The following is a 17,923-nucleotide window of genomic DNA, read 5'->3' as shown; positions in this document are numbered from 1 at the left end:
TAACCCATTAGTGATTACCCAACCCTACTTCTATTCCCCTTCTGCCTCCGTTTATTTCAACTTTCGATCTCTTCAGCAGTTCAACTCTTGAACCGTACAATTGAATGGAAGGGGAACTTGATTAGTGATTACATGAATATGATCTTGTCCCTCACACTCCCCGTTCTCGGATTATATGAAGATAGATAAATTATAAAATCAATTTATAACTGATTGTCAAGTTAACTTAAAAAATAGAAAAGATTTATTTTCTCCAAAAATATATGTCCATCCAAAATTGATCACCTACTTTTAATCATCTGAATTAATACCATAGTCAGTGTAATAGATAATAATGGATAAAGTAAAATATTCAACAAAAAGTTTTGAAACAATAATACTAAATAAAAATGTGATAATAGTTTTTTTATTATTATTTTTGATAATATAATTTAAGTATCTATGACTTTCCATCTAATTTGTCTATTGAATAAATATAAAATGTACCTTCAAAAGTAGATAAGATTGTCTGGTTTTAGTGATCAAATCTTAACTTGATAAATTAATATTTTTTTTTCTTAATGTAATCGGCTTAAAAAATGTTAGAGTGATAGATTATTCATGCTTCTTATTTATCTCAGTGACCTGATCGAAAACTTTCATGAAACTAAACTAATCATTCCAACATTAATTGACATTCAACTAAAAAAAATTAATCAAATTAGATACATTTAAAAGTTGACGTTCAACATATTACATATTCATCCCATTTAGAATTGAACCTGATCATTGTCTTTATTCCACTCACTGTACTATACTCATGGGACACTTATTATTACATGTCACTTAAGAATATTAGGATAACAAACTTGTAATAAGAAAATCAAGATAATGATCAAATTCCTAATATAAAATATTAAATACTTGGGCTACTTTTCTTTGGAATGTTGGTAAAATGACTAACAAAGTTGATAAGAAGGTAAACTATGTAAAAATATATACTAACAGACTGATAAATCTTTCAACCAGACATGAAAAATGTTTAACTTTGAAGTTGGAAACATGTGATTCAGCAGTAAACCCAGGGATCATTGACTAACAAAGACAATGATAAATCTTTCACTAGACATGAAAAATCTCTATATGTGGAAAGATGTAATTCAGTGAGATACTGATAAATCTAAAAGTGTGGAAATGATGCAACTTAACAATGCAGTAAACCCAGGAAAAATGTGATTCTTTGGCTTTCCTCGCCTTTAGATCCTCCCTCCATCCTTACATCAGTTATTCACGGTTTATCTGCGAATTTCCCAAGGACATCAGTCACTTTGTCAAGAACAATGAATAGCTTGTTTGCATGTTCCCTCCATTGATCTCCGTTCAGTTGAATGTTCAGGAGGTTTTGTGCATCAAGTTGTGCCGTCATGGAGTTGTTCCTACTTAGGACTTCTGCTTGTTGGCTACAAGGATTGTTGTTTTTTTACTTCATCTTCTGAAGTTTGCCAGTGCTCTCTTCCTGGCGGCGGTGATTTATCTTCAGAATCATTAGCTGGCAGCTTATCATTTGCAATCTCTGCACATACAAAATTCAACAATATCTTCAGTTTGTAACTGATTGATCTTTTGGGCCATATATTACTATATATTCAGTGAATACATAAACCTAATAATTAGGGCTGTAAAGACAATCTTAAACGGATGTGAAGTTGAGATTTGACAATTTGGGATTGAAAGAAGAGGACAACTAACTGGGATGTGGGACTTCTGTTCACAAAATGAGGAGCCTTCTAAGGTTAGAGAAGTAAACATAACCATCTCGAACTTGTTTGGGTGTTTGATTAATGGTTGGAAGATCGATTTAGTACGCTTTGGGTTCAAATCTGGCTGGTATGAGACTTAAATAACTTATTTGTAGTTGAAGTAGAGTTCAACCTGTAAAAATTGTTGCAAGCACGGATTTGAAAAAGGATGGATGATACAAAATTGAGATACTTTTCCTAGTTTACATGTAAAAAGTGAGGGACGGATGGATTTTAAATCCATCAATTGATTGTTTTTATCTCTATTTGTTGGAGATGGCTCATATAGAATTGAAGCCGGGGCACGGCCGTGCTGGGGAAGTATGACTAGGGCATGGCAGCTTTGGGTCTTCGACGAGCACGAAGAAACATGACCATGGCCTTGGACACAGTCTGACTGTGCTCGGCGAGCCGTGTCCAGATCTATTATAGCGAGCACGCATGAGGCATGGCCTAGTCGTGCCTCGTTCGGGAACAAAGGCAGCCTCGGGCACGCCCGTACATATTCAAAAACTTTTGCAAGATTTTTTTAGTTCAAAATCTATTTTTAAACATTTTTTTAAAAATATATCTCTTTGTATAGAATAATTAATTACTACTTTAATTAATATTGTTTTTTCATGAAATTTTTTTCACTATTTTGAATAAGTATGTTTAACGGTTAAAAATATTTTCAAAATTTTTCACCAATTAAAAATAATTTTAAAATTATTCCTTTTAAAAACTGGCATTTAAATCACAAAAAATCATTTTTCAAAAAAAAATCTAAAATTTTTCTCTGTGTTAATCACTGATTGTGTAACCATTAGTATTTATTATACTTATTTTAAATGTGATCAAAGGGGGAGAATTATAGATTAAGTCTAGGGGAGATACATTTTTATTTGCATATTTAATACTTTAATTTGCATATTCATTTACTTTAATGTTTTGTTTTACCTTAACTTAACCTGGGTTGATTCACATCAAAAAGAGGAGATTGTAAGTACCCTGTGGTAGTTTTAATGTGATCAACCAAGTCAAGTTATGTTTTGTGTATTTGATCATTGTGTCTAAGTGTGCAGGAGCTTAAGAACTCAAAAAATCGAGTGGAAGACACAACTAGCGAGAAGGATGGCACGGGAAGCGAGTCGACAAGCTCGGTGCCTCCGAGGGACTAGGTGCTGCGAAAGAATACGCTGACAGACGAGAAGGAAGCGCGCAGCATTTCTGAGGGACGAGAAGCCGGAATGGAAGATGGCTCTAGGAGAGAAGGCTGGAGTTAGGTTCGGGTGAACTCAATTCTGGAAGGCCGAAGGATCACCCATGCGATTGGAGAAGGTGCCAGACGGTCAGCACATGGCTGACCGGTCCGAGGCTAGTCGGTCCGGGAGCCTGGACCGAGTCACGTCAGCAAACGGCCAGATTCGACCAGCAGGCTATAAATAGAGAGCCCTGGTCTCAGTAGGTTTACACAACACTTGTAAACGAGTTCTGTACTTCAATTTCCAGTTCTGTTCTTTACTTTTTTGAGCTTTCAACGTTGTAAGAGGCTACTTCGCCTTTGGAAGAAGATTTTAGTGAGCTACATTTGCCTTGAATTAGCAATCTTCTAATTGCAAACCAAGTAAATATTCTTGCCTCTTTCTTTATTTTATGCATTTAATTTTCTATTTTTTAACAAGTGTTTGTCTAACTTAGTCCAAAGATCGAGAAAGGATATTCTTATAATTTCAAGCAATTCACCTCCCTCTTGCCAGCCGCCCGAGGACCTACACAAACGAGGTCGATGGAGAAAGAGACGACGTCAACAAGGAGGAGGCGCAAAACTCACAGGTGAGGTCGACGAGGGTGAGGCCGTGGAGAGCGGCATTGAAAGTCTTGAGGTCGAGGATGAGCCCAATAGTGTGGAGGCCAGTGAAGAGCGAAAGTGTCGTGGCGTGCTCGCCGGGGTCTGTGTGGTTAAAAGGGGCAGATGTAGGGCGACGCTGTCGGCATCCATGAGCAGTAAGAAAAGGCCAGCGTCGAGCTAGCTAGCACGAGCACAAGCGGCGATGAGAGTGGAATAATTCATAGCCAACGTTATACTTCACCAACCAATGGTGCCATCTGGCATGATCATCGTTGTGTTATACAGTCGCTTTGACATCCTCTATCTCTCCAGCTTCTTCCTTCCGACGGTCTCCTCTCCGAGGGAGACGCCATGAACTCGAGGCTTCTCTATTATCACCGTGAACTCAAGGAGAATCACCATCTCTTTGTGTCCGTCATGAGTTCACGAAGTCGTGATTGTGAGTTTGAGCTCGGAGTGAAAGGTCATGGGTCGTTGAAGGATTCCTTTCACTCTATCTTTGTCGTTTCCTTTCTTTTATCTATTTTCCTTCGTCGTTCTCTTCCCTTTTCTTGAGGATAGTTTTCCACAATTGATTCCTTTCCTTTCTTTATCCGCGCTTCGGAGTATGTTGCATTAGTGTTGCCCATCTCCCACTCTCTTATTTTGCAAGTTGCAAATGAGTCCTTAGCGCCCCACAGCAGCGACCGTCATGCTTTGCCTACTCCATGGTCGTCTCATCATCAATCAGAGTGCTCCACCATGGTCGTCCCATCATTGATCAAAGCTACCAAAATCTTTGCCCACAACTAGTGTTGCCACTCCTAGAGACCTAGTTCTTGCTACTACTCTCTTCCTCCTAGAAGAGCAGGAAATCTCCCCTCTCTAAACCCACTGCCCCTTCTTCTTGTAGAACCACCACTACTATTAGTTCCCTTATAGCGAGTGTTATCACTGGCTTCTTCCCTGCAGCAGTATTAAGATTGACACATTTTCAATTAAAGAAAACAATTGAAGAATAATTTAAGATTGGCACGTCTATAATTAAATTTTAAAATTAATTTGTCATTTGTTAATTTAAGGTTGTCATATTTTTCTCTTTTGGTAAATAATTATGGGATAGTTATACACCCAATTAAAGTCTAGCATATTTTTCTTGATTTGGATTATTTATTTCCTAATTTATTTAACATCTAGTCTATAAAAGTTGTTCCGTGTCTATGTATTATTAAAAAAAACTGGTTAATTAATGGCATATTCCAGTTTTCCAATCTTTTTGTCGGGTTATTTTTTTTTTTTTTGGTGAGATAAGTATTTCTTCGCTTCTTAATTTCATCCCAATTTTCAACATGATTTGAGGGTTTAATTTGATACCTTTGTCATTATTCCTTTCAAATTTCATCTCAAAATTTCTCTGCCCCCGCCATCCTTAAAAAAATAATATCTTTGTGCAAGAAAAAGAAAGCTAAGAAAAGAAACTCCACAATCTCCTAATCTCAACTAAGATTGTTCATACTTTTCTCCACATTAGCTGTTGCACACCTCCTCATGCTCTTTCCTCTTGCGATCTCTACCAATCTCATAGTCACGTTGTTGTAGTTGCCTGCCTCAATCTGTCATCCTCCATCTCTCTCATAGGCCAGCCCACATGTTGCTGATCTCTAGCTTAGGCTGTAGTGTCATGGAGACATCAATGCCATTTGCCCATGCCCAATTTTGCAATGTCCTCCTCTGGAGACATCAATGATTGACATCCTCTCGCAACATTGACTTCGCTACCTACCACACCACACCGTTTGCTACTCGTGCCACCTAGTAGTCACGCTTGCTTACAGTGATCGGCGATCCCACCACCATCACAACTGTCAAGAGTCATCTACCGTGACAAAGTAACCCACTCAAAGCTCCATTGGCTTCACAAGACACGATGCTTGGCTACCTCCACCAATGAAACCAACATCCACATCTAGAGATCCCTCATCCCTTGACTCATCTCTGGCTGCTACAAACCCTCTCCTGTCATCTACAAGGCTACCTCCACCTACTAAACCAACATTCACCTCTAGAGATCTTTCTTCCTTTGACTCATCTCTGGGAGCTATAGACCCTCTCAAGTCTTCTACAATAAGTGTTGCCACCTTCGGCTCCATTCCTTCGGCCTAATAGTGCCACCATTGTCTATGAGAAGAGCACACTCTCTGCCACCAACTGTCTCAACTCCACTGACCACTTTCTCTCTTTGGGCCAACCTCCATTGAGTCACACATCATCTCGATGGGGAGGCACACGAGCTAAATCCCTTGAATCGTTTCCTCTTTATTTAAAAGAAACAAATGGTTGTCCAAGAGAAACATATAATAATAATAAAATAGCAATACCAGGAAATAAAGGCAAAAGAGATAGAGAAAAGAACGAAAGAAAAGCAACTGTTAAAACAAAAAAGGAGATGGAGAAGACACATTATGGATTTGGTAGAAGTCCAAAGAATTATAAATTGTAAAATCAAACATCTTCTGTCACTGGTCTAGTTAGAACGATATGGCAACATCAACATCAACAAAAGTTTATCGTCTCGATACATATTTTCTTTCTAAATATTATGTTTTATTTAGTTAGTTAAATTTTAAATTAATTATATTTGATTAATTTTTTCACAATTTCTATATATCATTAAATATTATGCAAAAAAATATTATCATATTATTTCCGATTTAGTTTAGTTATCATCCATAAAAAAAAATAGAAACACATCAATAGTTTATCTAGTTTGCTAGTTATCATTTAAGTAAAAAGGGAAAAATATCATCATTAATATTCTCTTTTGCTTGTATTTTAATTTGTTTATCTTCCATTATATTTTCCTGCATTATATTTATCGTATTTATTTTATGATTATCATTACTTGTCAATACTAAGGATCAACATGATGACAGGAAGCACCATAACTCCCAATAAATGTATGAGAATGCATAAGTGAGAGATTAACTAAACTATAAGATTCATAAATACTAAAACGAACAATTTTAATAATTCCAGTAATCTTTATACTTCTGACACTTAAATTTCAGGAATTAGCTGTGCACAAAGTCATAACCGCATAATCTCATGTATAGAAAAGAACCAAATAATTGTTGTAATCCTTGTATGTTAGGAAAGATATCTCTATTTACTATGGAAGAATAGAATTTAATTAATTGATTAGATTACACTGAAAATTATTTTGACCGACATAACACGACCTCCATTAAACAAGTACAATTTGTCAAATTCACCCCTAGTAGATTTACTAGAAAACATTGACAGCATGTCTAGATATTAGAAATCAAGACAAACAAGAGTCTATCATATACATTACCAAAGACTGCTATTACTTAATAAAGTTCTATGGAATATTTTAAAATAACTAATGATACTTTAGAAGAGTCATTCAATGATACTTTAGATGAGGCCTTTTATGATGCAATCTAAGAAGAACCTTCTGCTATTGACTTAATCTCTTTAGAGATTATTCAACTTGATAATAACCACGATTAGCTTCTCATTAGATCGTAACTAATTCATATTACGCAAAGAAGCCAAAAGACAAAAGTAAACAAAATATTCATGAACTAGTAATGCAAAATATCAAAATAAAAATTTGCAAATCCTTAACATGATTGGAAAGACAAGAGTAATTCAATTTGCATGAGTTATAAAGAAAAAAAATATAACAACAACCAAGCCTTCTCCCGCTAGATGGGGAAAAAATATAAATAAACAAATATCACAAAATGAAAAAAAAAACAAAAAGTAACAAAGAATACAAGCTTTGGAAGTTTACAAGCAAATTATTTTTCAAAAAAGAAATAAAATGTAAATAAAAAATGTGATAAGTTTGCTCAAAAATGGTTATTTAACAATTTTGGGAAAACTACTATATGATTATTTTTGGCTCAAATTTTCCATTTTAATATACAATGTACTCTAGGAGACCATTAGAATCCACCAATGCTTTTAAAGTGATCAAACAATTTAAGAATGGTCATGTAGACAAATACTGTTACATGGTCATTTCAGCTCCAATTTTGAATCTGAATATGTAGATGTACTTAGAAGGCCATTGGAGTTTACATATGCTTTTAAAGCGGTTAAACGACTAAAAATAATCGTAGTAGTTTTGCATGGTCATTTTTGCACAAATTTTAAATCTAATATATAGATGGACCCAAGGAAGTCATTAGAGTCCAACCATGCTTTTATAGTGACTAAATTATTCAAAAATAGGCATATAGAAATTTTAGCTAAAGTTGCTATATGAATCTAGCAATTTTGATCAAAACTATTAAAAAATTGCAATGTGAATGTGATAGTTTTAGTCAAGATTGTTACACAAATATAACAATTTTGGCCAAAACTGCTAGTTCATATAGTAGTTTTGGACAAATTTACTACATCGTAATTTTAGTTACTTTGAAAGTATGGTTGGAATCAAATCGTCTCTTAGAGTGTATCCATATATTTAGATTTAAAATTTGAACAGAAAATAACCTTGTAGTAATTTTGACCAAAGCTGCTACATGATCATTTTTTAAGGCATTTAGTGACTTTAAAAATATCCAAAACTACTACATTGTTATTTTTGTAAGTCGTTTAGTTAGTTTAAAAGCATAGTTATTTTAAAATACATTCATATATTCTGCTTTAAAAAATAAGTAGAAAATAGTATTTCAAAATTGCTACAATAATCATTTTTATATTTCAATTCTTTTAAAAAAAATGCTAATAGAGTTCGTATCACTTTACTCTCTATTATCTTTTTCAAAAAGATTTCAATTTGTGAAAAAATAAATAAATTTATCTTTTTTATAAATTTTTTATATATATTTTTTAAAATTTATAACTCAAGTAGCATTTTTAAAAAAATTATAACATAATATCACTTTGCTCTCTATTACTTTTTTAAAAAAAAATAGATTTTTTTATATTTTTAATTTTTTTAAAAAATTATAAACAAGTTATAATTTTTAGATACGTTTGCCTAAGTGTGTTAGACCTGAGTGGCTAGTTTATTTTTTTGGCGGACAGATAAAGTTGCAACGGTTAATTTGAGGGCATTTGTAGCAAAACACTTATAGAAGATTTTTTTATGTTTTGGAATAAAAGGTAGCTCCTTTGATATAATGGAAAAATAAGGCATAGTTTTTTCCCCGTTATTTAATACTACGATAGAAACTAGAAAGTTGGAGATCCAAAAGATAGGAGATTAACAAATTCTATGTCCATCTCTATCCATTGTACTGTGTTTATGTTATCTTGATCTATGTTGGCCAAATCAAGTTAGGAAGGATTCACATTTTTGATAAACTAATAATTTTCTATGTTACCCTAAACTCTATGTTACCCTTTTCTGAACAGTCTGGTTCAGTCATTGACTGGGTTTTCCAAGCAAGGTTGCAACAAGAAACAGAACCAATGAATGAAGAGAATCTTATACAAAGACTTGTAGAAGACACTTGAACCCTAGTGAGAAGTACACAAATGCAGTGACAAAAATTCACTTTCAAAGCAAACACAAAACACGCTGCAATTGAAGAAGTGCAGCATGATATCTTTCCCAAAGCATTTCCAAGACTGAAATTTGAACAATTGTGCCATGCTCACAGTTTTAAAAAAAGTTCATTAAGTGGGTGACGACATATGATGATTTTTAACTCACTGGTGGTGACCGATGTGAGCTGGAAATCCTAGAATAAATGTGTTAATAATTTTGAGCTATAAGTCATTATGTGAGCAACCACACTTGTCAGAATTACTCATTTAAAAGTATAATTCTATTGCAACCGAGTTCTTTAATGTCTTGGTATCTCTCAAGTCAATAGTCCTCTACCTCTTCAAGTTCTTTCTACCTCCATCTCCACAATTACCTATGTAACTTCACCTAACTCACCAACAACTTTAACCGACAAGATGCCAAAGTAGTAGAACAAGGTTTTGAATAAGAATAAGGACATACCAGGACGTGTAAACTCCTCCTGAAAGGGTTCAAACTTTCTCTCTGCATGCAACACAAGAACAGTGCAAGAACAATCAAGTTGGCAAACATTATAACAAAACTATCAAGCATTTCGAATTCAACAAGCACAGAAAATGAATGCTAATTTTTGAAAAAGGTCCTGTAAAGACGAGCCAGGGTAGCAAATTACTTGCTATGAGCGTAGCAGTAACCGGCGACGGCATTTTCTTCGTCAGATTCGCCTGGTTGACATCGGAGAAAGATCCACTCTCGGTTGTATTTTGACCCCCAGCGAAGAACGCCGCCTCATCCTCGTCATCTTCCTCTTCTCCCTTTTTTATGCTCTCTCCCACTTCGCCGGCCCTGACCTCAAACTCCTTGTCCGCCTCAAGGATGCGATATAGCACGTCGTCATATACGCCTGGCAGCAGCAGCTTCTTCCTTTGTCCGTTTGTCATCTTCCAAAAGGACTCGCCAGAGGCCTCAGCGTCCCTCGTCTCCCACGCCCGTATCTTGTTGTAACCCGTCACCAGTTTGCCCCAGCGCTTACGACACTGTTCCGGACTCCGATCCGTCCCCTTTTGGCGGCAGTAGGATGACACAGCATCCCATTTCCTGTTCGTCGACATGGTGACGAAGGGATCCCTGCCCCGCCCTTCCACCGCCCGCTTCCCTTCTAACATCATAATGCTCTCGTTCTTCGTCCACCTTGGTCTCCGCAGGCGGCGGACAGTGTCGCCGCCGTCTCCTCCTCTGCGGATCCTCCACCATGGTCGCCGCAGGGGGGAAGCAAGTGTCGCCACCGTCTCCTCCTCCGCTATCCCCGCCTTTTCCTCCTCCGCTATCCCCGCCATCCTCATCGTCCATTGCGGCGTCGGGTGAGCACATTTGCCCTGATGGATCGGGTGGATAAATTAGTTTTATGATACAAATTAAATTAAATTAAAATTTATTGTTCAACGTAATATCGAATATTCAAGATAAATTGGAAAGTATTTTGGACTATTCACGAAGTCCAAAGTTAGAAATTGAATGGTAGCATTTATTTGTTTATTTTTTTTTTTGTTTTTTTTTTTTTTTTTTTTGAAATTGGAATGAGAATGAATATGAATATAGATATCATTCTAAAAAAAATATTTAATTATTTAAATATTTTTTATCAGAATAAATTAAAATTTATTTTTTTATAAAGAAAATATGAAAAAAAATTAGATGCGACAAAAAATTTTATGTGAAAGAAAAATAAGATAAGAAAAAAATTATGATGAAAAAAAAATATAATGAAAAAAATTTAAGAGAAAGATAATGTGATGAGAGAAGATAAGAAAATATAGTAGATGAGAGAAAATAAGGAGAGAGAAAATATGATTACAGAGAAAGTATAATGATATTGACAGTTCTCAAATTAATTATTTAGATTTTATCAATTCATAAAGGTATTTATTCTAATTTATTTTAATATGTGAATATTAAATTAAGATAATTATTAGTTAGATTTATTATTATTAACCACTTTTTTTTAAAAAAAAAGTTGGTTCTAAATGTATATTTAATTTTTTTTTATTAAAAATTATTTAACACAATTGTCAAACGTGCTTCTCCAATCAGTCACTCCTACACTTACAAAAATGATAAGATGAAATAAAAAATATTTAATTGAATAATTTAGTAAGTTAAATCATCATTTACAAACTCATTTCTTATAAATGTGACTTATCATTGCATTGACAATTCTTAGTTAATCAAAAAAAAGTTACTAGCATATCGAGGGTTGATGAAATACACCCTGCTCATAATATCTCTCAATTAATGTGTTTAATTTTAAAATATATATATTAACTTCAAAGATATTATTATTTATTATATTTTAATAGTCACATAAAAAAAATATGTCGTCCCTCGTACAATTTATTTATTTTTATAATTCATACTTTAGGATCAATAGAGCAGTAACTCTCAATAGAGATTACTAGAGATGAGAGTATCAAATTGGGTTATACATATTTCCATATAATATATGGGTTTGATTGGGCGAAGGTGATTTGGCTAGTAGGTCAGTGATGTGTGTGATGTTTTCTGTGTTATTTAGCATTCATCTATTGGATCACATGAGCATATTTTATGTAGTTTTCTAACTTTTGTATCACATGGCCAGTACTCTTGTTTTTTATCTTTTTAGTTAGGGAAATTGCTTGATGCGGTGATAAAAAGAGGTTCATCCTATGAGGGATAGCTACCACGATGGAGGTCAAAATTAAGATGATCAATGTTCAGATGTCATCGACCGATCGGCCAATCAGGTCAACGCTCGGATATCATCGACCGATCGAGCGATCAGGTCAACGCTTAGATATCATCGTCTGACCGGGAGGAGAAGGTTCCGGTCAGATCCCGCCTTTGACACGGGGAGATATCAAACGACTGATGCTCAATGGAGTAGTAGACGTCGGACGGAAGAGGAGACGATATACAGAAGCCGTGTCGAGTAGCTACCCCGCTCGGTCAGGCAACAGGACTCGACATTAGCACAGGGGAGCTCCGGCCGAGTGGACGTGGCACAAGCACAGTGGAATTCTGACCGAGCGAACATAACATATGAAACGAAGTTCCAGCCGAGCGGGCAGTACATAGGAACAGCGAAGTCCCAGCCGAAAGGTTGTCCCGCTCGGCCTAGCAACTATCTTGTTGTGTTATCCCTCGACATCCTTTTTGGAGTTAGTATTGGACCGCGTTGGGCCGGCTAGAAGGGGGGTTGAATAACCCTGCACAAATTAAAAGCAAAACGCTTCACGGACTTTTAAAATAGCACTTACATATAATTAAAGAAAGAACTAAAAGGTAGAGAGGCACATGAATTTTTACTTGGTTACAACTGGGGAGGTTATTAATCCAAGGAATGAATCGCACTAATATCTCCTTCAGGCGGAGAATCCTCTTATAGCAATGATGTACAATAAATGAGAAGCTAAACTAGACAAGAGAAACACACAAGTGTAGAATTTGTAATTGCTTGTTCTGATTAGCTTCTTGGACCAAGGCTATGAAGCATTTCAGGCGCCTAGAAGGGGATAAAACTTTATCTTTTTTGTATAGATCGTGCTTGACCGTGATCTGGATAAAATCTAGGTCAGGGTGCCCGGAAGGGTTCCGAGCGCCCGGACCAAGAAAGTCAACAATGTTGACTTTTTCCGATCCGGGCCCTCTGCTCAGGTTCAGCTCGCCTCGGTCCGGGTCTTCCGCTCTGGTTCCTCTTATTTGGGTGATCTCGGTCATCCAGAATAGGGTTCACCTGAACCCAACTTCCGACCTTCTCGAGCAACCTTCCACTTCGACTTCTTGTCCCTTGGAAACGCTGCGCGCCTCCTTCTCGTCCGCCCTCATACTCTTCTGCAGCACCTCATGTTGGTTAGTTCTAGGAAAATCATACCGGTTCCACTGTACAAAAATTTTGTACAAGTGTCGAACCTTTCCTTAAATAACCTATCGTGTTCTTTAGAAGTTAAATTAGGAATCGCAGACGGAACTTAACATCATTGATTCCAAATTTAACTTATCTGTTCTTAATGGTTTAGATTTGAATCGCAAGCGGAACTTAACATTATTGATTCAAATCCACCTATGTTATTAGTTCCATTAAATATTAATTTCCAAAATTGACTTCCAGGACTGCATGGCGAGACACATGGCCTTCTTGGATATGGGAGCAACCACCACCGCCTAAACAAAGTCATTTAAGGGAAGCTAATATTTAATTTCCTTAAATAACTCTAGGTTAACCAAAAAAAACAATCGAATCACAAATTCGAAAAAGAAGAAAACACAAACTCGAAAAACTAATTCGAAAAACTAGATCTAATGTCTCTTGTGTTTGGAATTCATACAAAAGAAATACAACTAGTATGACGTGGAAATTAATTACTAATTATACCTTCCTTTGTAAACTTTAATGACCTCTTGATCTTCTACCGTATTCCTCTTCTTATCTCGGACGTTGTGTGGGCAACGATCTTCCGAGACGAGAACCACCAAGCTCCTTCTTCTCCAAGCTAGATTCGGCCACCATTAATTCTCCATGAGAAGTAAAGGTCCAGCCACCACCACCAAGCTCTAAGGGATGCTAGAAACGAAGCCTTCTTTCTCTCCTTCTTCTCCTAGCTAGAACCGGCCACCATGGACTTCCCTTAAGTTGATGTCGCCGACCATAAAGGAGGAAGAGAAAAGAAGGAGAAGAGGAGACCCTAGGGCCAGCCACACCAAGGAGGAAAAGAGAGGAAGAAAAGAATAGAGTCGTTAGCCATTAAGGTACCTCTACCCCCTCTTTTATAATCCTTGGTCTTGGAAAATAAGGAAATTTTAATAAAAACTTCCTTAATTCTTTTGTCATGAAAAATAAAAATTAATTAATTAAAAATCAATTTTTTTCCCAATTTTCTTGGTCGGCCACTTTCTCCCAAAAATAAGGAAAGTTTTAATTAAAACAAGAATTAAAACTTCCTAATTTGTTTCTAGAAATTTATAAAAAATTTCTCCAATAATTGTAATCCCTTCATGATTGGTTAGTAAAAAGGAAATTTTATAAATTAAAATCTTTCTTTTAGACATATGGATAATTTCCAAAAAGGAAAGTTATCTCTAAAAATTAAAATCTCTTTTCAATCTACAAATAAGGAAAGATATCAAATCTTTTCTTAATCTTTTGTAGAAACTAATAAAAGAGAATATTTAATTTTTAAACTTTCTTTTAAATCATGAACATGGTTAAAAAGGAAAGTTTTCTCAAAATTAAAATCTCATTTCAATCTACAAATAAGGAAAGATTTCAAATCTTTTCTTAATCTTTTGTTGAAAGCTGTAAAAGGAAATATTTAAATTTTAAACTCTCTTTTAAAACCATGATATCCACATAAGAAATAATTTTAATAAAAATTCCTTTTAATTTTCTAGTGGCCGACCACCTAAGCTTGGGACCCAAGCTTTGGCCGGCCACCAACTTGGCTCATCCACTTGGTCTTGGCCGACCCTAGCTTGGGTTCCAAGCTAGCTTGGTCGGCTCCATTAGGATGGGTAAGAAGGTGGGTATGTGGTGGGTATAAATATCTATATACAAGAGGCTACGATAGGGACCGAGAGGAGGAATTGGTTTTGGTCTCCCGATGAAATTAAGTTTCCTGTGTTCGCCCCGAACACACAACTTAACTTCATTAATAATAATTCATACCACTAAAGAATTATTATTGAACTACCGCACCAATCCCAAATTACATTTTTGGGCTCCTTCTTATTATGAGTGTGTTAATCTCCCTGTGTTTAAGATGTCGAATGCCCACTAATTAAGTGAGTTACTGACAACTCATTTAATTAATATCTTAGTCCAAGAGTAGTACTACTCAACCTTATCGTCATGTCGGACTAAGTCCACCTGCAGGGTTTAACATGACAATCTTTATGAGCTCCTCTTGGGGACATTATCATCCTAGATTACTAGGACACAGTTTCCTTCTATAATCAACAAGTCACACTATAAGTAACATCATTTCCCAACTTATCGGGCATTTTGATTTATCGAGCTAAATCTCACCCTTTGATAAGTCAAAGAAATAAATATTAAATATATGTGCTTGTTATTATATTAGGATTAAGAGCACACACTTCCATAATAACTAAGGTCTAGTTCTTTTATTAAATCAGTATAAAAAGAACTTACTTTAAATGGTCCTGCTCAATACACTTTGAGTGCACTAGTGTAATCTATTAGTCAAGCTAAACTAATACCTAATTATGCTACGACTATTCCAATGGTTTGATCCTTTCCATCTGAGTCGTGAGCTACTGTTTATAATTTATAAAGAACCGATAACACGATCTTCTGTGTGTGACACCACACACTATGTTATCTACAATATAAATTAATTGAACATCTACATTTGGTATATATAAATGTAAACACTTGACCAATGTGATTCTTATAAATATTTATACAAAAGCTAGGCTTTTAGTATACACTCCAACAATCTCCCACTTATACTAAAAGACTATGCTACCATAAATGCTATCATACATCTGATTCTCATCCCTTCAATATTGCCATCAAAAGCTCTTGCCTTAAGGACCTTAGTGAAAAGATCTACAGGTTATCACTTGATGCAATATAGGCGGCAACAACTTCTCCTCGTTATACGATGTCTCGTATTGGGTGGTACTTGTGCTCTATTGTGTTTACTTGTCTTATGGACTCATGGTTTCTTCGAGTTTGCTACTGCACCAATATTATTACAATAAATTGTAATAATCTTTGGATAAACCAGAAATAATATCTAAGTCCATCTTGAGGTTAATGAGTCATTCAACTTCTATGGCTGCCTCTGAGGTTGCCACATACTCAACTTCCATAGTGGAGTCTGAAAAGCACCTATGCTTAACACTCCTCCATAGTTATGGCTTTACCTCCTAAAGTAAACACAAAAACCCCGAGGTCGACTTACTATTGTCCCTATTTGATTGGAAATCAAAATTCGTGTAACCCACAGGGATCAAATTATCTGCCTATCAAATGCTTTACGATAGTTTAGTGTCTCGGTCCTGGTTACTTCGATATCTGCTAACTATGCCCTAGATAAAATAGATATCTTGTCTCGTACATTGCATACATTAGGCTTCCGACAGCCGAGGCATAAGGAACTGCCTTCATGTCCTCTATCTATTTTGATGTCTTTGGAGACATCTCTTTAGATAAAGTTACTCCATGCCTGAAAAGTAAGAAACCTTTCTTGGAGTTTTGCATGCTAAAATGAGCAAGAACTGTATCGATATATGAAGCATAATATTCTTTTCTTGCGATCCTTAATCCCAAGAATATGTGCTCACTCTCCTAAGTCCTTCATAACAAATTGCTTGGACAACCATACCCTTACTTCCGATAACACCTTGATATTGTTTCCAACTATCAAAAATGTCATCTATGTATAGTACAAGAAATACCACCACGTTTCCATCACACTTCTTGTATACACAAGACTTATCAGGTAACTAAATCCATAATACTGGATTACTTCATTAAACCGGATGAACCAAGACTTTGAAGCTTTACTTCAGTCCATAGACTGATTGAGCTTACATACTAGATGCTCTTTGCCCTTTGCAATGAACCTCTCTGGTTGCTTTATATGGATGCATTCTTCAAGACTTCCATAAAGGAAAGCTGTCTTGACATCCATTTGTCTAATCTCATAGTCTATATGAGCAACAATAGATAAAAGAATCCGGATAGACTTAAGCATGACTACCGGTGAAAAAGTTTCCTTTTTCAACAAACCTTGCTTTGAAAGTTTCTACCTTCTCGTCTATCCTCTTTTCCTATTGTAGACCTTTTTACACCTCATGGCTTTTACACCATCTGGTGGTTCTACAAGCTTCCAAAATATATATATTCTAATTCTGTATTCATTGCTCTTTGCCAAGATGCTGCATCTTTATCTTTGAGTGTTTCATCATGTGTCCGGGATCAGGCTCATGTTCATTTTGGATCAAGTCCAAAGACTCTCCCAAAACATGAATCTTTTAGGTTGTTTGACAACCCTCCCACTACGATAAGGTACTGTCTATAATTGTGTATCAATTGTGATACATGTTGCAGTTTCTTGTGATATTTCATCTTGTATAGTTGGTACTAGATTAGACGTGTCCTTTATTATTTTCTTAAGAACAAATTTACTTATGGGCTTGTGGTTCATTATATAAGTCCTCTTCTAAAAATCGGCCATTGATGCTAACAATGACCTTCTGATTTTTAAGACTATAAACCTACTTTCGTTTATCTAGGATAACCCATAAATAAGTGAACTCCTGTCCAACTTATCATTGTCTCTCTTCAACATATGTGCTGGACTACCCGAATCCGAATATGCTTCAAAATAGGCTTACACCTATTCAGCAATTCTATATGAGTAGAGACTTCTGACTTGGAAGGTACTATGTTCACTTTCATTTTCAGAGTATATCCTTAAAATGAATTTGGTAATTTTCTGAATAACTCATCATCAATCTACTCATTTCCGTAAGAGTCATATACCTTCTTTTTCTACATCATTCTGTTGGGGGTACCAGGTGCAGTTAATTGGGATTGAGTCTCGTCTTCTGATAAGTGACTCCTAAGCTCTCCTAAGAGATTCTTGTCACTATGATTTAACCGTAGTGTCTTGATACTTTTATCTTGACGTTACTCCACATCAGCCTAGTACTCTTTGAACTAATCAAAGCACTTAGACTTGCGGTGTGTCAAGTAAATGTATCCTTATCTCGAATAGTCGTCTATAAAAGAGACGAAATATTTGATAACAACCTCTT

General features: G+C 35.7%; 1 protein-coding gene across 4 annotated transcripts; it reads right to left on the bottom strand.

The window, feature by feature from the left end:
* Positions 1 to 929: 929 nt before the first annotated feature.
* Positions 930 to 10,469, bottom strand: LOC122018542 (trihelix transcription factor ASR3-like). 4 transcript variants are annotated; one of them, XM_042575884.1, is made up of 3 exons: positions 9,793 to 10,469; positions 9,581 to 9,622; positions 932 to 1,552 (listed from the first exon to the last, which is right to left on the bottom strand). In XM_042575884.1, exons 1-3 carry the CDS (start codon positions 10,438 to 10,440, stop codon positions 1,460 to 1,462), a joined length of 783 nt encoding a protein of 260 aa, XP_042431818.1. In that variant the 5' UTR covers positions 10,441 to 10,469; the 3' UTR covers positions 932 to 1,459. The 4 variants fall into 4 exon arrangements, with proteins under 4 accessions (XP_042431820.1, XP_042431819.1, XP_042431818.1 ...); XM_042575883.1 differs by having other exon boundaries at positions 935 to 1,552; positions 9,771 to 10,469; XM_042575886.1 differs by lacking the exon at positions 9,581 to 9,622 and having other exon boundaries at positions 930 to 1,552.
* Between the last annotated feature and the right edge of the window lie 7,454 nt (positions 10,470 to 17,923).

This window comes from Zingiber officinale, chromosome 9A, assembly GCF_018446385.1.
Source record: "Zingiber officinale cultivar Zhangliang chromosome 9A, Zo_v1.1, whole genome shotgun sequence".
NCBI classification, from domain to species: domain Eukaryota; kingdom Viridiplantae; phylum Streptophyta; class Magnoliopsida; order Zingiberales; family Zingiberaceae; genus Zingiber; species Zingiber officinale.
The sequence above is the reverse complement of the archived record's forward strand: the minus strand, read 5'-3'. Positions and strand labels throughout refer to the sequence as shown.